General features: G+C 42.9%; 1 protein-coding gene across 2 annotated transcripts in view; it reads right to left on the bottom strand.

The window, feature by feature from the left end:
* LOC144489456 (chloride channel protein 2-like) overlaps window positions 1–24,357 on the bottom strand; it is a 563,382-nt gene that overhangs the window by 453,445 nt on the left and 85,580 nt on the right. For both annotated transcript variants that reach the window (XM_078207326.1, XM_078207318.1), the window contains exon 2: window positions 3,853–4,009. In XM_078207326.1, the coding sequence (XP_078063452.1) occupies window positions 3,853–4,009 (157 nt within the window). The remainder of the gene's footprint in view (window positions 1–3,852; window positions 4,010–24,357) is intronic.

Here is a 24,357-nt window from a genome sequence, read left to right on the forward strand (position 1 = left end):
TGACCAGCAATCGCAGGCCTTTATGAAAATAGTTCAACACTCTCAGAGGGCAGTGAATCTGTGGAATTCTTTACCGCAGAGAGCTGTAGAGACTGGGTCATCCTGGATAATATTTTCCTTCAATCACTATCACAATGTCTAATCATTTTCACATTGCTGTTTGTGGAAATTGACTGCGTGTTAAATTGGCCACATTTTCTACATTTTCTACAATAAGGTTCCTAAAACTTCAAAGTATTTTCACCATAAAGCACTTTGAAACATTTGATGGTCATGAAAGGTGCTATATAAATGCAAGTCTTTCTTGCTTTCTTTCTCATCCCCAAAGAGCCATTCTCAAATATTCCTGGTAAGGTGTAAAACTAGAATGTGTCCTGACAGCAGTCTGCAAACCGAGCACAGACTTGTGCAATCATTTTGTTTTAATCACAAACAAGCTGCATATTAATTGGGAGAAGTTGTCTGGGGTTTACAAAACCTCCTAAGCTGATCTTGAGCGGGAGAACAGTGTAGCACAGCCATAAGTGTGAACCCTAAGTCACTCTCACTTTGAATCAAGAAGGAGGTGTACAAATCCACCATGATATAAAGAATGCACTGACCACCTCTTTGACACACTTGTGGAGGACCAGCTGCAACATGTACAAAATATCCCCTGCTCTAGATGGCTCCAGAGGTGAAGTCGATTGGGACAACTGTCCCCATTACATCCACTGGTGTGGATTAAGCCCTGGGCACAGCAGCAGGTTGTCATGGGCAGAAACAATCTGTTTTGACAACAATAGCCTATTCAGAGAGATTGTGGAAAGCCACCCCTGACCTATCGGTTGAGTAGGGCACCCTCAGATTTGGACCTCAGCTGCTGCTTTCGCAGACGCCCAGCAGCATCTTTTCTTGCATGTGAAGGCCTCTTTAACATGACCTCCCGCCATCCTTGCTGCAGTCTCACAGCCGTGGTCGCCTACCCATTCTTGTTGGGATCTCGCCAAAGTCCTCAGAATCACCTCAAGTTGCTGTCTCACAGCGCCAGGGATCCGGGCTCAATTCCCGGCTTGGGTCACTGTCTGTGTGGAGTTTGCACATTCTCCCCTTGTCTGCGTGGGTTTCCTCCGGGTGCTCCGGTTTCCTCCCACAGTCCAAAAGAAGTGCTGGTTAGGTGAGTTGGCCATGATAAATTCTACCCTGTATTTCTCTTCTCTTCAGTGCACCCGAACAGGCGCTGGAGAGTGGCGACTAGGGGATTTTCACAGTAGCTTCATTGCAGTGTTAATGTAAGTCTTACTTGTGACAGTAATAAATAAACTTTAAAAACTTTAAATTTCTTCATGGGGACTAGTTGTACTTCCAGCAGTGGCCACTACTATTTTCTGGCGCTGCTGGGACAAAAGAGCTGAAGCTCTCGAGAGCAAGACTTCCTTCCTAAAGGTGACTGGTTTTTTAAATTCCAATTCAATCAAATCAAGTCCAATTCAGAGTCTCAACAAGTGAGACATTCCCAATCAAAGTTGACAAGACAGGGCTCTCACCTCCTGTCTTGGGCTTGATCTACATGATCCAAGCTGATTGGAGTAGGCATTGCACCTCCTCCAAGGCTTGATCTCATTTGCATCTTAGCCAAAAGACAGAGATGCCGCTTTTAAAAATTGCTTCAAATGAAGCTAAAATGTAACCTAATGACTTCAACCAAGCACAGCATGTCAATACTGCACTTGATCTTAGCCAAAAGGCCCTAATGGTGACTGATTCTTAGCGATACAAGGCCATGCAGAACATAACATCACTGTGGGATAGCTGGATTCCTGGTCAGCAGAGTGTTGGCCAGCTTTTTGGTGGGCAGGGGGAGAAATAAGTAATCTGCTGCCCCCTTCCCACCTGCCCCCAGTAACTCCACCCCAGGTTATGAATAGAAGATGGACTAAACACTAATTTGATGATATTTCAGCTGCATTAACAGAACTGTCTCGTTATCAATCGTGTTTACAAGTAATTTTAAAAAATATTCCATTGCAAAATGCTGTCCGATTGCACTGGTTCATGACAGATTTTATGTTTGCTGATATGTAAATGAGTTTGAACTCCTGTCAAGAAAAATCACTATTTAAATCTAAGGCTTTCATATCTGCAGTTTGAATCCAGATTGCACAGCAGTAATTCAGAAGTAATACATTGGATATAAAGCACTTTGCTTTTCATGACCACTGGATGTCCCAAAAATGTAAGTCTTCCTTTTTGACTTTCGGATTGCCAATTGCATTCAAAGCAAAAACTCTACCCTTCATTTGCTATCTTATCCGCCACCTAGGCTGTTGTTGAACTGCAGGCAAAACTCGCCATGGAAAAAGTCAGGGGGTTTTGGAAAGCAGTTGAGGCACAGGTTTAAACGCATGCTAGCAAATGGTTAGCAGAAATGTTGATGCCAGGGCATCATAAAATCAGTTTTCTTTCAAAAAGAAAATCTGTAGGTTTAGGAGAAAATAATGATTGATGGCATGAAGATGCATGCGTACAGAAAGGTTTAGTAAATCACAGTGTGAAGGGGGAAATATTCTCTTCCACTCAACAGGGATTGTCCCATCCTTCCGGTTTGGATTTCCTGGATTATCAATTAACATTCACAGTGGATGGATAAATCACTTTCCTTCCTTTTCCACTTCCTTTATGCAAAGAAAATGGTCCATGGCCAGATTAAACAAAACATACATTTCCACCCCCACAAGCATCCATTGATATTGCATCAGAAAGCTTTATATTATATTAAATGTTGCAGCTTGATTTTCTGGCTTGAGACAGGAAGCTGCTTAGAAACAGGATGAATGTTCCTGCAGTAAACATTTTGTATTATCATGTTAAACTCAGGTAAGACAAAAAAATCAAATCATTCATACAGTCTGCCCGATAAAACCATTACGTGTGGAGCTCTTCACCACAGTCTAATTGCTGAAAGACCTGTGCTCGAGTGGGACACCCCCACGCCAAACACTTACTTCTTAACCATGAAACCCGCACATAATGAAAAGACACAATAATCAGTCTTTGTCCATGATGCTTTTTTTAAAATAAATATTCAACACACGGTCATTGCCCAATCTACTCACAATTAAATATTCTGGAAACCAGCAGTTCAGATCAGTTGCATTCTTTAAGTTTATTTATCAGTGTCACAAGTAGTCTTACATTAAAACTGCAAAGAAGTTACTGTGAATAGCCCCTAGTTGCCATACTCCAGCACTTGTTCGGGTACACGGAGGGAGAATTTAGCATGGCCAATGCACCTATAGCCAGCACATCTTTCGGACAGTGGGAGGAAACCGAGGTACCTGGAGGAAAGCCACGCAGACACAGGGAGAACGTGCAGAGTCCGCATAGACAGTGACCCAAGCCGGGAATCGTTGGGTTATATGGCTATCAAACCAGTCTCCCATGCGTTGACTGTCTACACTTCCCGCTGCCTCGGAAAAGCAGCCAGCATAATTAAGGGCGCCACGCACCCCAAACATACTCTTTTCCACCTTCTTCCGTCGGGAAAAAGATACAAAAGTTTGAGGCCACGTACCAACCAACTCAAGAACAGCTGCTTTCCTGCTGCCATCAGACTTTTGAATGGATCTACCTCGCACTAGTTGATTTTTCTTTACACCCCAACTATGACTGCAACACTACATTCTGCACCCTCTCCTTTCCTATGTACAGTATGCTTTGTCTGTTTAGCGCACAAGAAACAATACTTTTCACAGTATATTAATGCATGTCACAATAATAAATTAAATATCCTGCACCAAATATTAATATTTGCTGTTACATTTTAGTGATGCTGCCACACGATTACATATATATGGTTTTAAAACAACTTACTTCTACACCTAGAGCAGCGGCTCCGATCATACTCGATTAACTCAACACGCTTAATGTGTTCTCTGGAAAATATTCTTGCGTGGTCCTTTTCTTGGCGCAAACGAGCCGCTTCTTCTTTGGCAAATACACCCAAGTCTTGGGTATATCTGCCATACATCTAGTAATAAAAAGGGGGGAAAAAAACCAAGATCAGATAAATAGCATAAACACAAGGGACATTGTTAACGTTATAATAATGAAAGGCCGCATTCCCATCCCAAATTCAAACTTCTGTTTATTTTTATCACCTCCGTTGATTTGATAAGCATTCCACCGAGTCAACTTTCCTCTACAATGGAGCGGACTACAGACAGTTTCTCAAAGAGAGAAGTCTAGAATTACTGTACTTGCTGTTGACAGATGTTGCTGAGGTGCTTGATTATATTTACATTACCACTGCAGTTTTGGCACATTTCAAGGAATGAAATTATCACTTTTTGTGACAAAATACCAGTTAGCTACCAGGACAAACCCAGCTTTAATTCTCATTTGCCCAATAAAAATGCATACTCTAGCTGTTGCGAATAAACAAGTTAATGGGTGGGAACTACAAATAAGAAAATGGTTTTTATGGAGGCGGAGAGGACTCAGCACACAAGAAGAGTATTTATGTTGCAATCAGTGTCATACAATGTAAGAAGGGAAGGAGTGGGGAGCTCTAGAATAGGTTGATTGGCCAGGTTAAAATTGCCCCTGAGATGCGTAGGTTAGAGGGATTAGCGGGTAAATATGTGGGGGTAGGGCCTGGGTGGGATTGTGGTCGGTGCAGACTCGATGGGCCGAATGGCCTCCTTCTGCACTGTAGTGTTTCTATGATTCTATGAATATTGGCCCAAATCTTCCAGTCAGTGTTGAGAGCCCTGACTTTGAGCTGATCAGACAGAAAACTACCCCACTTACCTTCAAGATTTTCCTGGCCAAACTTTGCTGCAAAATTCCTTCAGCGCAGGGATCCAGAGAGAGAGCGGCAAAGAGAATCTACGCAGAAGCCATGCCCCCTTTTTACGGCACAAGCTGCCATATTTTGGTGGTTAAAGGCCCCCAAGTCCCTCGGTGCATTAATGCATGCGTGTGTAGTATGTGGGTCGGGGTGTGTTGAGGGAGGAGTCAGTGTGGGGTGTGAGGAGGGGGGGGGGGGGGGGGGCGTGGGGGGGGGGGGGGGGGGGGGGGGGGCGGTGGGGGGTCAGTTCTATAGTTGCCCAGGAGTTAGATTAGGATTTTTCTTGGATAATTATGCAGGTAAGTGAGAAAATAAGTCTCCAACTTTAACTCCGAGTCACAGACTTTTTCAGAGACTCCCGGGGAGTAAGGGAATTCATAGAATCACTACAGAATCCCTATAGTGCAGAAGGCGGCCATTGGGCCCATTGAGCCTGCACTGACAGCAATCCCATCCAGGCCTTATCCCTATAACCCCTATTTACCCCGCTCATCCTCCTGAAACTAAGGGGCAATTTACCATGGCCAATCAGCCTAACCCACATATTTTTGGACTGTAGGCAGAAACCAAAGCACCCGGAGGAAACCCACGCAGATACGGGGAGAATGTGCAAACTCCACACAGACAGTGACCTGAGGTCGGAATTGAACCCGGGTCCCTGGCGCTGTGAGGCAGCAGTGCCAACCACTGTGCCACCGTGCTGCCCCATAAAAATAATTGCCCATTGGAGGCTCAAACTTCCCAGGTAATTCCCAAGGACTCAGTATTCCGGGTCTTCCGCAGGGTGCTGATGATCTTTGGATTGTACATCCGGTCGTTGAATAGTTGGGCCATTATTGCTGATATTGGCGATGATAAATTGCACTGACTCAATGGTACTAATTCTCACCCGAGTCTGAAGGTCATGGGTTCAAACCCCAATCCAGAGGCATGAATGGATAAAGTAGGCTGTCATAGATTATCTTGACATTGGCCTTGATGCAGCTTGTGAAAAGTTGTTGTCTGCAGATTTGCCCGACACTATAATCACAATTACACTCCCGAGCTCGTTGCACTTGGCAAACCCTGGCATCCAAAAGATATGATACAAATGCAAGCCCTTATTTTTAGTAAGACTAGGCATGCAAACATCCAATTCACTTGATCACTGTATTAACAAAGTCAAAGTCATGTATCGGAACTTTGAAACATATTCTCTTTTCAGTGAAAAAGGGGAAAAAGAGAAACAGCAGGTTATTTTCAATGCTCTGATGTCACATGTAAGCAGCTGGATAACATTTCCATTGCATAATAATATGTTTCAATCTGATCTGCACCATCATGTTACAGCATAACGACAGGTTAGGATAAGTTAGAAAAAGAAAAGCTGTTACCATTAGCTGACTGTACAAAGACTAGGGAACATAGAGTTAAGGTTTTGGCCAAGAGATGAAGGGGGTTGAGATAAAGAACATTAATGACCTAGAACTTGCTGCTGCCTATCAGGATGGTAAAACCAGAGACAATTATTGATTTCAAAAAGAAACTGAATGAACAGTAGAGCAAAATATTCTTGCGGAACTGTGGGGGAAGGGGACTGATTGGATTGCTCATCACAAAATCGATGGGCTGAATGGCCTCCTTCTGTGCTGTAATGAGTTTATAACTCCAAGACGATTTGATAAATAAAAAGAAAAATGCCCGTTTCCTATTGACCAGTTAACTTTGAGTCAGAACTACTGAATTAAACAAAATGAAAGGCAAAATTTCATTACTGCCCAAACAAACTATATTGTGTGTGGCATAGCACACTGCCACTGTTTCCTCTTCATGTGATAGGTATAATTGAAACAAAATGTCTAGAATTAAGAATTTTCACTATTTATAGAATTATAGAATCCTACAGTGCAGAAGGAGGCCATTCAGCCCATCGAGTCTGCACCGTACACAACCCCACCCAGGCCCTATCCCCATAACCCCATTTACCCTAGCCAGTCCCCCTGACACTAAGGGGCAATTTTAGCATGGCCAATCCACTTAACCTGCACATCTTTGGACTGTGGGAGGAAACCGGAGCACCCGGAGGAAACCCACGCAGACACGGGGAGAACGTGCAAATTCCACACAGACAGTGACCCAAGTTGGGAATCGAACCCGGATCCCTGGCGCTGTGAGGCAGCAGTGCTAACCACTGCGCTACCGTGCCGCCCCAAATTACTGCGTATTCTCACTGAACTGGAAGGCCATGATCCCTGATGAAGGATGAAGGCCTTTTAAATATCTTGTTCCAAACTCCAATGGTTTGGGTGCAACAGACAGACCAAGTTCTGTAGAAAGATTATTTAGAGATGAAACAATGGGTGGGATTCTCTGGCCGTTAACGCCGGCGGGATTCTCCCGCCCCGCTGCAGTGAACGGAGATTTGGCGGAGTGCCAAATTCTCCATCCTTTCTTGCAGTGACGGCAGGGTGTGAACGGCCAGAGAATCTAACCATTTTTCATCAAATGAGATGGACCCCATCTACAGAATTAACCCCTGTTCCCACCGAACATCAAAGAAAAGCATCCACTCCCAACCACGATTCAGTTGATCGAATCTCACCCCAGGATGAGTAGGCAGAGGTTTCAAGTCCATTTGCAAAGATTCCAGCACACAGGTCTCAGTGCAGTACCGAGAAAGTCAAGTGCAAAATTGACTATTGCAATTCAGGAAAAGGGACAATATCTGCACGTCAAAAGTTGTTGTGTGCTTTTGCACATGCAGGGGTTATAAAGGCTCTATATAACCGCAAACCTTCCACTCAATTCCATAGAAGTAAGCAAATACGTGTGACAACATATGCCTAACTAAATCACATGATGTGGTCAAAAAATGAGTTGAAACAATAAGTGCCTGAAAAAGGGCCAATTATGAAATAGAGATAGTGGGGAGAAAAAATGCCCATTCATTTTTGATCCATGGATCTGCTCATCAGGTAGAGGCCTAGGGTGGAATTCTCCCATTTTAAGATCAAGTGCAGTGGCGGATGGCTCAGGCGGCACCTTCCCCATTGGCCAGAATAGCAGGATCCTCATTAATTATGCACAGGCTGGTTTCCCTCCGACTCTTCTGGCAGGCCAGCAACTGATTTGTCCACCTGTCCTCACCTGACGAGTTCAAAGGTCCCGGTGCCATATTTAAACACCATTCCAGCACACCCCATCATCACTCTCTCCAGCCCACCTCCCTTCACCAGACCCTACAGGATGTCACCATCCCAGAGGGAAAAGGTGAGCAGTCGAAAAGAAGTCTGTTCCTTGAATTCAACCATCTTCTCCCCTGAGCCCATCATCTTTGAGGCATCCATGCGCCCCTTGGACTTCTACCAAGCACCTCAGAAGTCTCTATCCATCCCCTTCCAGTATACAGTATGACCCCCTTGTTTGTGAATTTCTCATGCAGGCTCATCAGAGCCCAGCTTCCCTCCCCTCAATCTTTCCTCTGCCTTCCACTGTTCATCTTCTTCATCCACCTCCTGCCCCTCTGCCTGCCTTCATGAGCCATTGCCCTATCCTACCCCTCTCTTTCCACATTGCCCCTCGTCTTCATCATGCCACCACTGCACACTCCACTGCCTCACCTTGCACTCCACCCCCAATCAAACTTTGGACCTTTGTTGCGATGGTTGCATGAGTCCTGAACACAGTGCTGTCCAGATAGACATTGGTGTGTGACACCAGGGGAAGGAGACTCCTGTATTCCCCAACACCAGGCACTGTACTGAAGTGTGTAGATGAGGGAAGTGCAGTTGATGTAGTTTATATGGATTTTAGCGAGGCTTTTGACAAGGTCCCACATAATTAGCATTGGTAATTTTAAAATTAATTTTAATTCCCTCAAGTCCCAGAAACATAAATAAATGTATAATCAAGTCTGAAACTACTGTTCAAACATTTCTAGCTTGTTCGAATTGCCTGGTGATGCAGTTATACCAGTGTCATCCATTGCCAAAGCAAATGAATGGACAACATGGCCTTATACTGTCTGCTAACTAAATCTCAATGTTGGGGCAGAGGTCACTTATCCAGTATTCTTGTGCACACATGGTTCACTGTAATTTGACACACGTTCATATTAAAATGATGCATTGTAATCAGAGTGCAGTACCACCGGTATAACTACATTCTGGGTGATCTTGCTACTAGGCCTATTCTTCAAGTTGCTGAGTAATTAGCAGTGTTAAGTTGCTCTTTAACTGTAATAAAAAACAAAGTGCTGGAAAACCTCAGCAGGTCTAGCAGCATCTCTGGAAAGAGAAACAGACTTATCATTTCAAGTTGATGCAGACTCTTCTTTGGAACTGAAGAGAGACAGAAATGTTATGGATTTGATGCTGATGAAAGGGCGGAGAGGAGGGTGAACAAAAGGGAGGTTATGGGGTTGGTTGGAGGGCAGGAGATATTAAATAACAAACGATGTAATTGAACAAAAAAGCAAAGGGCGTGGAAATGGCTGCAGTAAAGAAACAAAGCATTGGTCCAGAGTAAGTGTTAATGGCAGAATAATGAACAGCTCTGTTTAAAAGCAAAAACAAACATGAAAATAAGATACAGACTGGCATTTGGCAAAGAAAAATATCAAAATGGAGGACAAAGTCCATGGTCTGAAGTTGTTGAACTCAATGTTGAGCCAAGGTGGCTATAACATTGAGTTCACCAACTTCAGAACATGGACTTTGTCCTCCATTTTGATATTTTTCTTTGCCAAATGCCAGTCTGTATCTTATTTTCATGTTTGTTTTTGCTTTTAGACAGAGCTGTTCATTATTCTGCCATTAACACTTACTCCAGACCAATGCTTTGTTTCTTTTCTGCTGGTCAGAAGGTGAGGCACTGTACCTCAAGCTTGTGTCAAGCTTGACTGGAACACAGAAAGTAGCTATGGCCAAAACGTTGTCGGATTTCAAGAAGAGATTAGATATAGGTCTTGGGACTAAAGGGATCAAGGGATTTGGGGGGGAAAGGAGGGGGGGAATCAGGATACTGAATTCGATGATCAGCCATGATCAAACTGAATGGCAGAGCACGCTCGAAGGGCCAAATGGCCTACTCCTGCTTCTAGTTTCTATGTTTCTATATTACAGCGGGCTAAGGACAGAAATGTGAGCAGGAGAGCAACACTGAACTCTTGAACTGCAGTTTGGTACAGAAGATAGGATGGTGGATAGTGCATATATATTCAAACTACTTCGAATACATCATAATGATATGCACCTGCAATGGCCACTGCATTACAGTCGGCCGAACGTGTCAAAAAAGTAAACTGAGTTATAACTTTCACCTCTATCACAAGTGACACAAAAGCAAAGTATTGCAGATGCTGAAAATCTGAAATAAAAAATACTGGAAATAGTCGGGTCAGGCAGCATCTGTGGAGTGAGAAAAAGTTTCACATAAATGGTCCTTTGTCACAACTTGCTGACTTCCAGTATCTTTTGTTACTGTTGACTTCTCGGGCATGCTTTGCCATCTGTGTGTCTAATGAGGCCATAGGTGCTCTTCACAAAATTCAAATAGAATTAGCAAAAGAAAATTACTGAACTTTAAAATCAGCAACACCTTTGCTACAGTACGGGCCAGGAAAATAATCAGATACCCTGCACAAACATTCTTACAAGAAAACCCATGTTCCTCAAATAATTAATCCAGGAATTGCCAAGAATGAGCAAAAGAAGCAGTCTATCTTCATGCCACATTCACGGAATGATAATTTGAACAGACACAACTATTGAATTCGGATACATTAAACTTCTAGGACATGCCTTGCATCACTGAATGATGGTTGTGACAAGCAGTTGGCCTTCAAAATATCTCTCACTGTACATGGATGGTTTGTCTTCTAGATTACATAACCCCAAGAATATTGTTCTCAATTTAGCCATCAAACAAATGTTAACATTGCTGAACTACTCAAACTAACCCTCTTAATATATCCACTCAGATTATGCAAATTAGCACAACTTCATAAAATCAAGAGGCAAAAAGAAGCAAACTAGGAGTATTAATCCTGTTATTTACTTCACAATATGCACTATTTTATAAGCATACTGGTTCAAACATTCTTTAGATGTACTTGGGTGTGAGTTGAGTACCCACACTGCCACTAAGTAGCGGGCAAATGGCAAAAATAATCCTGCAATAGATTCAAACAGAGCACAACAAACACAATCAACGGATAGTTGCTAACTATAAAGAACGTGTGAACATGGGCGAAACGGCCGAATCTCGGCAGAAAGTAAATCTGGCTCCAAGGTATTTCAAATATTTTGTTACCAAATTTTGTCAATTACCTATTCAATGGGCTAGAAAGCATCAAGCATATTTCCCATACATATAACATTACAAAATAAAAATGACATGGTCACCACATATGACCCCTCGGTACCAGTGTTTTGGCAAAAGGTGAAGTGGGATTCCCCTGCTTTCCCAGATCTAGGCACCATTGGAATCCTTGGATTGCACTGCACCTTTATAACACAGCTCTGGTCATTTTCTCTGCTCGTTACTTACCCTGTTTACACCCACTGCCGGCAGTGGCTTGTTGACAACTACATCCCAGAAAAACATATGTCCTCAAAGATTCAATCCACATATCTTAACACATGTTACAAAGTCACTGCAGAGAACCAACAGACAAGGCAAACTATGTAAGCGCCGAGAGGGAAAAAAGCACCATGGTTGATGGAATACATTTACAAAAGCAAGAACATCATTCGGGATTTCCAACCATGAACAGTTTGAATTACTATTATGCTCAAATGATTAACAAATCAAACCTAGACGGCAATGCATTTGGTTACTTCCTGTAGATAGTGCACGAGCAATGATAATCACTAATCTCATTTCCTAGTGCACGTTTATAATTCTAAATGAAATACAGCCTTTTGTATGGAGCAATTTACTTTGGCCCAAGAACAATGAAGGTACATTGGGTCCCCAGGGCAACGTATTTATCCGAAATTTAAGCCTCTGGTTTGAAATGCTTTGGCTTAAATAATAAAAGACTCCAGAGATCCGATAAAAAAGGTCCACCCGCAATTAACCTACTGCCCTGTATTATACAACCACGAGCAAAAATAAAACAATTATTACTACTTGGCATGGCATATTTTTTTACAAAAGGGTTACTTAAAAGTATATCATGGATGAGGAGGCAGCCATTGTTCCAGTCGCTGCAGATTTATCCCCCATTAACTTATGGTTCAAGGTCACAGAGCTAAAACTCTGGTACACATATTTATTGTTGATATGGATGGACACTTAAACTTGAAATTCTTTAAGGTTAACAAGGAGGCACTGAAGTCTCCCAGAGTGTCTTTTAAGGGGCGTCTTGACAAATACATGAATATTTGTATGGTCACTGGATGGATATGGTCCCCGGAAGAGTAGGGTGTTTTAGTTCAGTCAGGCAACATGGTTGGTGCAGGCTTGGAGGGCCGAAGGGCCTGTTCCTGGGCTGTAATTTGCTTTGTCCTAGATAAATTTTCCATTTGAACATGAATTAAAAACTAGAAAGTGACTGATATGAATAGAAAGGCAGGTAAGTAAAATATAAATGAATGGAAGTAGACATCAGCGGAATGAAAGGGTGAATGTGCATTTATACAGCATCTTTCAAATCCTCATGATCTTCAAGAACACTTTAGAGCCTATGAAACCTTTTGATCTCAACTATAACAATGAGAATAGAAAGAGTAACATAGATACTTCCACCCCTGCGCACATAGTCTAAAGCCTTGTGCTCCAGAACTAGCCATGTCCTTAGCCAACTTATTCCAGAACAGCCACACAACACTGGCACCTACCTGACACTGTGGAAAATTGCTCATGATTATGTCCTGAGCACAGAAAGCAGGATAAATCCAATCTGCCCAAGTACCAATAATCAGTGTATTCTCAGTCAGTAGCAAATGATGGAAGTGATGTTGATAATTCTGTTAAGCAACCTATACTCACTAATAATGTGTGCATAGCTACTCAGTTTGGGTTCCATCAGGATCACTCGGCTCCTGACCTCATTACAGTCTTGGATCAAACAATAACAAAGCAGCTGAATGCCGGAGGCGAGGTAAGAGTGACTGCCTTGACATCAGGCAGAATTTGACTGAATGTGTCATGAAGGAACCCTAGCAAAATTGAAATCCGTGGAATTAAGGGAAAACTCTCCACAGGATGTACCTAACACAAAGGAAGATGGTTCTGGTTATTGGAGGCCAATCAACTCAGCTTGGACCATTGCTGGAGGAATTCCTCAGGGTCCTGTAATGTCCCAACCATCTTCAGCTGTTTCATCACTGATCTTCCCTCCATCATAACGTCAGAAGTGGGGGCGTTCACTGATGATTGCACAATGTTCAGTACCATTCATGACTCCTCAAATACTGAAGCAGCCCATGAACCCATGAAACAAGGCACGTTCAGGCTTGAGCTGATAGGTGGCAAGTAACATTTGTGCCACATAACTGCCAGGCTATAACATTATCCAACAAGAGAGACGAACCATTTCTCTTGACATTCAACAGCATTACCATTGCTTAATTACCCTACCACCAAACTCCTAGGCTCACCATTAACCAGAAACACACTGGACCAACCACATAAACACTGTGGCTACAAGAGCAAGTTTTTTTGGTTTTCTTTATTGAGATACAGTTTTAAATTCAGTTTCAATTTCAATTAAATCCAATGTTGTCTTTTCCTCCTTTCCTATCAAAGGAGTTTCACAGTGCTTTGCAGAAGTTTGTGCCAGTTGGATATTTTAGAAACTTAAAGACAAGGAAGGAGTCTGGACAGAGAGCTTGGCCTACGCCTGTGCTCAATCGCAAAAAGCTCCCATTTCCAAAATGGGCTGGTTTAAAGATCGGAAGAGACTGAACTCAAAGTGTTCAATTTTCAAGTGGTGTCTTCCCTCAAAGAGCAAATATGGCTGCGGCGCCCACATCCCATGGACAAAAAAAATTACCAAAAACATGATGCACCAAACATGTACTCCTCATGCTCCTCAAACCCAACTGTATAAACTGCACTTTGTACCTCATGAAATCTTATTCCTCAGTGCAGCACACTTCGCAAAGTAAACCAAAAGACCTGCGACATTCATGTTCCAAGACCGTAACACTTCATTTTGCAGTGAAACAAGCTGGCTACACACAATCACTTATTAACGCCCAAGTTACAAAATTACAAGCAATTATACAGAACAATAAACAAACAGCCCAACCATTCCATGTTAATGTTTATCCTCTTTACACAGGTCGCCATCCTAATTCGAAATACTCACCCTATTCATATTTCCCATTATCTCCCATTCCTTTACTCATATCTAAGCTATTATTAAATATTCACAAGCTCTGTGCTTCAATCATTAACTCAATGTGCTGGGTTCATCCAATGAGCCAAGAAACCCCACAAAAGGAGGTCCCCCCCCTCCCTTGTATGACAACAGGCCACCCTAAAGCTGCTGGGCCTCTTGTGGAATTCGCTACCCCAACCTGCGGTCGATGCTGGGACAGTAAGTAAATTGAAGGAAGAGTTAGATAGATTTTTAATTGGCAACGAATTGAAATGTTATGGGGAGAAGGCAGGAAAATGGGGATGAGGGGGGATGATCATCAGCCTTGATCAAATGGTGGAGCGGACTCAATGGGCCGAATAGCCTAATTCTGCTCCTATATCTTATGAACTCCTAAATGGCTTCTCTCCATGCAGATAAATACCAGCAGTGGCAGGATGAGAACCTTAATTGGAGATTACGGGCCTCAATAGGTCCACGGTGAACTGCCCAACACCTGTCCCCCTCACCCACCCCAATCAAATCTCAGAAAACAGCCAAAGTTTTGAATTCTTTCCTTGTGTTTGTATTTCACTAGGCAGTATCCTAGTAGTTCCTGCTTGATCACCGATCCTATAGCTCAGGAGGCCAGAACTGCACATTACTCCAATTGTGGTCTCAGGTTTTATACAGTTTTTTTCATACACATTCTCGGGATGGGAGCATCACTGACACAGCCAGTAGTAATGGCCCGAACCCAATTGCCCACGAGAAGATGATGGTGAACCACCCAAAACGTCTCATGACGCTATTAAAAGTTCTCCCAAAGTCTTCACCAACAGGTCAGGTGCTCTTCCCTCTTAAGTGTTGCGTGTGGAACTATTGGCTGCAGCATCTGTCCAAATAACAGCGATTGCACTTTTAAAATGCCATCAGCTGTTTCATGCTTTCTTTCTGCTATCCTTAGACTGTGTAAAGTGCTGGAAAATGCAAAGTTTGTTCTTTGTCAATAAGAAGCGGGCTAAAGCTCCCATATATTGTTCCAATTTCAGCTGCATCAGGTTTGGCTTTTCCGATACCAATTTATCTGAATGTCACTTTATTGTACAATTGCCCACGATTTGGAACTGTGATTGCACTGCTGGTAAGAATTAAAGTGACAAATAGCAAGATCACAAAGGTAATAAACAATATTGTAACCGCCTCCTCTCTCCAGTTCCTTTAAAACAAAACTCATTATTGATTCAATTCAGAACATATTGCTGCAGAACACATCTACTCTAACACAAACACATTCGCAGAACTTAACTCTTTTATTGCCTGTAAATTCTGATGGAATTGCAGGAAGTTTATGAAAAGCCCAACAAAGCACAGTGATTAATGCTGCTGCCTCATTGCGCCAGGGACCCAGGTTCAATTCCGGCCTCAGGTCACTGTCTGTGTGGAGTTTGCACATTCTCCCCGTGTTTGCGTGGGTTTCCTCCGGGTGCTCCGATTTCCTCCCACAGTCCAATGATGTGCGGGTTAGGTGGATTGGCCATAATAAATTGCCCCTTAGTGTCAGAGAGATTGGCAGGGTGAATGTGTGGGGTTATGGGAATAGGGACTGGGTGGGATTGTGTTCGGTGCAGACTCGATGGGCTGAATGGCCTCCTTCGGCACTGTGAGGATCCTATGAATTATTTTTAAAGAGTCTGATATCTCTATCTAATTCAACGTGCACATGCTGCAATAATTCATTATTGCTATCAACTGCTCCACCCACAACAAGATAAGTTAACTAAAATGTAAAGAACTTTATTTGCTTAAAACTCTAACCTTAGTCCAAACAACTTACCAAATAATGTTCAATGGAGATAAACCTGGAATCTGAAGAGTTAAAGGGATGATCTGTGGTTTTGGCAGAAGATTAAAATGTCACTTTGATATTGGCAGGGTGAATGTGTAGGGTCACGGGGATAGGGCCTGGGTGTGATTGTGGTTGGTGCAGACTCGATGGGCTGAATGGCCTCCTTCAGCACTGTGGGGATCCTATGATTCAATGAATTATTTTTAAAGAGTCTGATATCTCTATCTAATTCACCTTACACATGCTGCAATAATTCATTATTGCTATCAACTGCTCCACCCACAACAAGATAAGTTAACTAAAATATAAGGAACTTTATTTGCTTAAAACTCTAACCTTAGTCCAAACAACTTGCCAAATAATGTTCAATGGAGATAAACCTGGAATCTGAAGAGTTAAAGGGATGATCTGTGGTTTTGGCAGAAGATTAAAATGTCACTTTGATAACCATATCGATAGCAAAACAACTCTGGTGTGGCAATGAAGTAAGTTCGCATTACACAGGTCAAATATAATCATAAAATAAAGGAGGACTGAAGGAATCACATATACTTCCTTAGAAGACACGATTTTAGTCAATAACATGAACTAGAAACTGGACTTCAGTAATCCAACAATCAGCTGAAAAAAGTTGATAATTAAAACCTAATGACCAGACATTCTCATCAAAGAGAATAATAACATCTTGCATCAATATCAGTGCCTCTGCGACAGTTCTCACTGGAACAACTGACGTTGAAGGGCGACCTGATAGAATTCTACAAGATGATGAGGGGCATGCACAGTGTAGATAGTCAGCTTTTTCCCCAGGGTGGAAGAGTCAATTACTACAGGGCATAGGTTTAAGGTGCGAGGGGCAAGGTTTAAAGGAGATGTACGAGGCAAGTTTTTTTTTCCCCCACAGAGGGTAGTAGGTACCTGGAACTCACTGCTGGGGGAGGTAGTGGAAGCAGATACGAGAGTGACTTTTAAGGGGCGTCTTGACAAATACATGAATAGGATGGGAATAGAGGGATATGGTCCCCGGAAGGGTAGGGGTTTTTAGTTCAGATGGGCAGCATGGTTGGCGCAGGCTTGGAGGGCCGAAGGGTCTGTTCCTGCATCCAAGAATGCTTGCTAGAAGGTCAATAACATCAGAATCTATGTCACAGTTTAGATTCTAGTTATTCTTGCCACATTTAGAGGGATTATGCGAGAACGAATGCAGATTTTGGGGACTTTATGTTTCCTTTATGGTCACATTTCCACGACAAACTTTGATTGGAGTTTTAATCCACGGTCAGGAATCCGACACCCAAGTCACCTCCTGGTCCTGGCTCTGTGTCTCTATCACTAATGTGAAGCTATTTTAATAGGCAAAACACCTAATTAGGTTGGAGGCAAACTCAAAGGCCGGTTATGGCACCGGGCACTGCCTGGAGATGAGGACTGGATCAGCAGTGCATCAAAGGACAGCAATCATGACAGGGCTCACCACTGTCTTGCAGATTGGATTGGCAGGGAAGTGGAGGGCCAGCCGTGGCCAAATGGTTAATCACAAGGTATTTGACCCACTCTAACCAAGCCATGGTGGCTTTGCATCACTGCTCGAGTACCATTGTTTGAATATCCTCTCTCTTCAACACTCCAATTCAGTAACATCACATTATGGCTCCCTGCAGCACTGCCAGCAGGTATGACACCCCAGATCTTTTGATTATTTCCATCACTGGGAAAATCTCCTAGCTCTCCGTCCATTAATAAACTCTTCAGTGAGCTTAATTGGCAGTTAATTAGTTAATTGGAGGGGAACTAGTTGCCAGCTTGCTTCCCCCCTGCCCCCCCAACCAAATCTCTTTCCTCCCCCCCCCCCCCCCCCGTCCAACCTATCCAGCTGTCACTTTGAAAATTTCAGCAAGTATCAGAGTCTACGGAAAACTGACAGCCATCTGGAAGATTTTCAAAGCACGCCTGCACCTGGTTTTGCAGGGGACTGAGAACCCAGACTTTAATGTTTAATTTATATTACTGACTGCCCATGTAGATTACAACCCACAAACTATCGGGAAATATACAGAAATGGAAATAAATGCATAAATTGTAAAATGCAGAATGACCTGATCTAATTATTTCTTGCTCTAATCCCATTCCACCAGGTCTCAACACCATGTGCAGAATGCATGGGTAATCAACCAGCATATTATTAAAAATCTTACATCTACAAGCATATACTGTAAACTTTTTCCATTATAAAGACCTATGATCACAGTTATAATGGAAAACCCTTGGATAAATGTATAACCTTATAATTACACCCTCCTCCTCAGTGGTAATGCTTGTCTCACCACTGGTGAAAAGATTTAATTACAATGTTCAAAGTTTACATAAGCAGTTTCCATTATTGTTGAGGACATAGGAATCCATAGTGAAAATAAAAGGCTGCAAGTGCAAGTAGCTGCGTGTGCATGTAGATGTATATAAGGGTTTTTTAAAAGGGGTACTTGGCTATCAGCGATCATCATTACGAAAGAGAAAATTAGGCAGCATTTCTGGAGTACCACGTGTACTCAGTTTAATGTGCAAATCTGGACGTTGTTGTCAGAGTAACCCTATGCCTCCAAAAGCTGTGTTGTACCATAATCTCAGTGAAAGATGCAATGCATGAAACACATGGAAGGGTATGACATTACAACAGTTGCATCACAGACTCCTAGTAAACTCACTAGAAAATGTTAGGGCTTCTCGGGTGCATTTTTTTTCCAACAGTGTGATGTTGTAATTACACCCAAACAACCTCTCTGGCACTGAAAATTTAACTTTTACAAGTCTGGAATCTCATTCCTTCATGTTTAAATTGCTGGAGATTTTGAAAAAAAAAGTATTAATTCTGTGGCTGGAATCTTATCACCGTTCATGCCGGTGGAATTTTTCCCATATCACTGCAGTGAACGGAGATTTGGCTGGCTGCCAAATTCTCCAACCATGTTGCAGTAGAAGCGTGGCGTGAACGGCCGGTAAGATCGTGCCTTTGGCCTTTCATCCCACTCGACCTCCAACTTCCTCTTTTATTTCACTTTCTGTATCTGAAGAGAATTAAATATTCTAATTTACACTTCCTCATTCAGAATCTGTTGATTGAACTTTGCCACCAGTGTACCTGATGAATTCCGGGGTCAGAAAGCCAGAGAGTGCTGGTACACCACTTCCCAAAGGCAGCCAATTATGCAGCCATTTCGGGAAGTCTCATCCCATTCTGAATGACCCAGTGGTGGATCTATACATCACACCCTTCCCATATGCAATCTGGTTCCGGGTTCCAGCTTGGGGGTTGCCCAATCAGCATGGCACTTGAGCAGGCCTTCTTTGCAGTGTGTGTGTGGAAATTGCCTCACCCCCCCACTGCACCCCCTCCCCACCCCCTGCACCTCCAAAGCCCCCTCTCCAAGCCTGGAAAATTCAAGCCGCGTATCTCCAGAAAGGATCTTTTAATCTCATTGAATAGGAAGAAAAGAAACATGACTTCACCTGGTTATACCGGTCCCAGATCTCCCCTCATAACACTAAGTTTCAGTGAAAAAGCCCCCACAAAGTCTGTGAGCAAATGTTAGTGTAACTACTGCCTGATGCCATTAGTTTGCCACTGACCACAAAGGCTGGGCTATTGTGTGCATTTACCTCAAGAATAATCATCAGAGCGAGAGCTGGGAAACTGTGTCCAGTTTTTGGGGGGTGGGGTGGGGGGGGGGGGGGGGGAAATAAGGAGGTCCAATTTAATATTAATTTCCATCTCCATCCTTACTTACATGTAGCAAGGTCACACTTTATTCAGAGAAAACTAGGAACAGGCAAATGTTCCTTACTTCTGTACGTTTCAAATCACGTATGACAAATGGACACTATTGAGATCAAGTCACATGTTTTCTCCACACACATCGAGGGAGGAGGCACTTTTCAACATTTTGATCTCTTTAAATAAACACCATTAACACTCAAAACAGAGGCTGCACCACAGATGTCAGACTTTTTCTTTTTTATTCCAAAGGAATATGTATTGCTCAATTATGGATATTTTGTTAGAACCATAGAAAATTACAGCTCAGAAACAGGCCTTTTGGCCCTTCTTGTCTGTGCTGAACCATTTTATGCCTAGTCCCACTGACCTGCACTTGGACCATATCCCTCCACACCCCTCTCATCCATGAACCCGTCCAAGTTTTTCTTAAATGTTAAAAGTGACCCCGCATGTATGTATAAAGTTGCTGACATTAAAATGCATTAATTACTCCTGGTCCAAATCAAAGTCTAGGGATGTCAACACTTAAAAGGGAAAATTAAATCCAGTCTGGAAGGTAGTTATTCACCCTGGATTGTATGTTTAGTACTCAGAGGGGTTAAAGATCATGTGTCAGAGATTTCCAGTTTGCATGCCAGAGCACAGGATTTACAAAACATTTGTGTGGTGACATTAGGTATCACCACACATCAAAAGAAATAGGAGCAGAGAAATCAATGTGAAAATCCCAATGGAGTCAATTTATCAGATGCGATTTCTTTTGTTGATATATTGACAGCTCTTTCACCACAAAATGGTGTTGAACCACTCCACCCGAGTTTCCTGTTTACAAATCAGATTGCATGTGGGAAGGGTGTGATGTGTAGATACAATTTTGAAAGTGTGCTCCCGGTGGTGTAAGCATAAAATATGGCTCCCAAGAATATCATCCAGTAATCAGTCTAACAAGATTACTTCACACACAATGAGGCAGATTTTGACTTTGTGCAGGATATAAAACAGATGATAGTAAACTCTCTCTCCTGATTTGTATTGCCATTGGCAGCGATGAGTACTGGACTCAAACTATAGAGCTTAAAATTCCTTCCTGGATGAACATTTTTATTTACTGACTCTACATGATGTATACACAATGGGATAAGGGACAATAGGGTAAAGAGGAGGAAATACCAATATCGGCAGAGCGCAAAGACTGGCTTCGTACAGCCAAGTGATAGAATTACATTACATGGAGTATGCTGGACAGAAACAAATCATTTGGCCCAACAAGTCTCTACTAGAGTTTATACTCCACATGAGAGAGAAAACAGAGACTTTCTAGAGAGACATTCAAACTGATGAGGTAATGAAGAACCACTAAAGCTTTCAGCTTTAAAAAGCTATAGTTATCGGCTTTGAAAACTAATTCCCAAATTGCATCTTTATGCCTTGGTTTTTACGACCTGCAAGTCTGAGACATGTTTGTCAAGCAGCTTCTCACTCTTAATGCTGAAACGACTGCCCACTAGATGTGATGATGGGAAGACCTCCAAAAGTTTAGCTCAGAAGAAAACGTGGACATTTCTGAGTTTGAGGGATGAGAGTACCCTCATTCCATAGTAACATGCCAAGGTTCACAGTTCAATATTCTCAGCAACATGTTACACCACAATTTAAAACCACCAATTCAAAGGACAAAAGGACAAAAAAAATTACAGCACCGGAACAGACCCTTCAGCCCTCCAAGCCTGCACTGACCATGCTGCCCGACTGAACTAAAACCTCCTACCCTTCCGAGGACCATATCCCTCTATTCCCATCCTATTCATGTATTTGTCCCGACGCCCCTTAAAAGTCACTAACGTATCTGTTTCCACTACCACCCCTGGCAGCGAGTTCCAGGCACCCACCGCCCTGTGTGTAAAAAAAACTTGCAGCCAAAATATTAACAGAATATTTAAGAAATAAGTGGTGAATTAATGTAAGAAAAAGAAGATACCAAAATGTAAGTGCCTATACCCATTCTTAATATTTAAAGTTAGATATTTGTGATAGGAGAATTTTCCAACATTGCTATAATTCACAAATATAATTTTATTTTAAACAAATGAGCAACGTATCCCAAATGAATTTCCGGATGTACTTCCGTATGGATAATGAAGTGAAATTGAATAGAAAAGGTCAATTCTGATGACCGGTTCGGACTAAAATGTGCATGCGTTAGCGGAGTTTTAAAATTCTGTTACACCTCTCTCTAATTGTATCTTTGTGCACCCATGTGTGAGAAATACTCAAAAAGTTTTTGGCATTAACAAACACACTGTTGCAGTTGTGTGTTCAGTTGGGAAAACCAGTCTCCTGATACGGTTGCTAATATTGCGGCTACATAAAACAAAATGTAAAACCATTCTTAGGAGACAAGTTTACTTTTTGACAAATGTCAGTCTGACATGCATTCCACTGCCTGCAACATTTTAGTACTTGGTTGAAGGCTACCACAGTTTGATGATGTCCACAGAATTTGCAGCTCTAAAAGTCCCCGTGTCTTAATTGTTAATTACCTCAGACTGCCAGAGATTTAGGTGTCTGTTTTCAGACAAGTTCAGTCTTTCAATGCCATCTGATTCATTTTACTGTGCAAATTGTGCTGCATCAGCATTCTTGTGCAGAAAACAATCAACCCTAACTTCCACTCCGGCAATAGAGGTGTGGGGAAGGAGCAGTCCATTATTTTCTCATGGTTTTTACAAGTGTGAGCCTGAGTTGCAATCACAAGGTCAAAACTATTTCCTCCCCATGGTTCCTCATCCTTTAATTGCTGCTGTCGTAAATAGGGGCTGAGGTAGAGAATCTGTCCGGTACTTTGCGTGTTCTAACAAACCCAGAGTCAAAAAGGCAGAGTCAGAGGCCCTGATTTTACGGGCACCCGAGGCTCACAGAATGGCATTCTCCATTGGCCTTGGGCATAATCTTACGAGCCTCGGGCGGGCGTGCCTGCAAAATTCCAGCCAGAGGTATGGTAGCTTATTCTCTTTACCTCTGCTGATGTCCATCAGTGCTGACACTGTCACCTATTCGAATTCAGCCAGATTTAACCAGGAAATAGAAAATTGTGGCCATGGTTTTCCCCCCCAAAAAATCCAAATGGCATAACGGCGAGAAAACCAGAGCGATCTGCACCGGTCTGTCAGGCACAGTCCAGATCGTCCCACACTCAGTTTTTGGGAGAAGGCGAGTTGCACACCGGTTCTTGGGGCGGAGGTGGGGGCTCAAGGGGTAAACACGTTGGTGAGCCCAGTTGCAAAGTGGTCGTGCGCCATTCTGCAAGGGCGCCCCAATCTTAGTGGATATTGGGACACCCCCACCCCTCATTGGCAGCCTATTTCCCCACCTCAAATCTGACACAGGTCACTGGTGTTGTGGCCTTACCAATGGGTCCCCCTCCATGACCCCACCCACCATGACCCCTCCCAATTGAGCTTTGATTGGCAGTGGGCTGGACTTCCACCTGCCCTTGGAAGGAAATCCCACGATTGTCGGCCAATCCAACCCAAGCAGACGTAGTGCTGTAGCAGCTAAAAGCAGTAATGCAGCGCTCTGCCCGAAACTAAGTCCCAGGACCATTCTTAAGGTAAGTCCCTGGAGCGGAAGGATGCCCGGGGCGGGGGGCTATCACAGTGTTGGAGGGTAGGCCAGTGAAATTGCATCCTGGGGGGAATCCCATCCATGCAACTTCATGCTCCCCCTTCCACTCCTCAGAACCAAACCCCCCCCCCCCCCCCCCCCCCGGCCAGGTAAAATTCTACCCATTATATAGCAGAATCACCAGAGGCAAGTTGTTTTGTTTTTCTTGCACAGGAATAGAGGTAGATCATGGCTGAAATGAAGCCCAATCCCTTTGAAGTGCTTTTGTTCCATTTCCCATAATACCCTTAACCAAAAGACAATCCAGCAATTGACACGGAACCCACTGCCTTTTCGGGGAAGAGAGTGTTCCTGATTTTCACCAGTCTCCATGTGGAAAAGTGCATTCCTGGTTTCACTCCTGAATGGCCTGGGTCCAATTTTAAGATTACGTCCTCTAGGTCCGGATTCCTCACCATACCCATTATTGAATCATTTAATTATTTGAAACGTCTCACTTAGGTCATCCTTTAAATGCTCAATATTCAAGGGTGCAAGACCAGTCTATGCAATCTGTTGTCACAAGGATATAAATGCTTTGGAAACAGTTCAAAGAAGATTCACTCGACTGATGCCTCGAATACCTTGTTTTTTAAAAATTCATTCACGGGACATGGGTGCCGCTGACTGGCCAGCATTTATTACCCATCCCTATTTTCCCTTGGAGGGCAGTTGAGAGTCAACCTCATTGCTGTGGCTCTGAAGTCACATGTAGACCAGACCAGATAAGATTTCCTTCCTTAAAGGACATTGGTGAACCAGATGGATTTTTCCGACAATGGTTTCATGGTCATCAATAGATTCTTAATTCCAGATATTTTTTTACATTGAATTTGAATTCCACCATTTACTGTGGCGGGATTCGAACCTGGAAAAGTTGGACAGGCTGGGCCTGTATCCATTAGAGTATAGAAGATTGAGAGGCAATCTTATTGAAACATACAAGATCCTGA

The sequence above is a fragment of the Mustelus asterias genome, chromosome 3 (assembly GCF_964213995.1).
Source record: "Mustelus asterias chromosome 3, sMusAst1.hap1.1, whole genome shotgun sequence".
Lineage (NCBI taxonomy): Eukaryota > Metazoa > Chordata > Chondrichthyes > Carcharhiniformes > Triakidae > Mustelus > Mustelus asterias.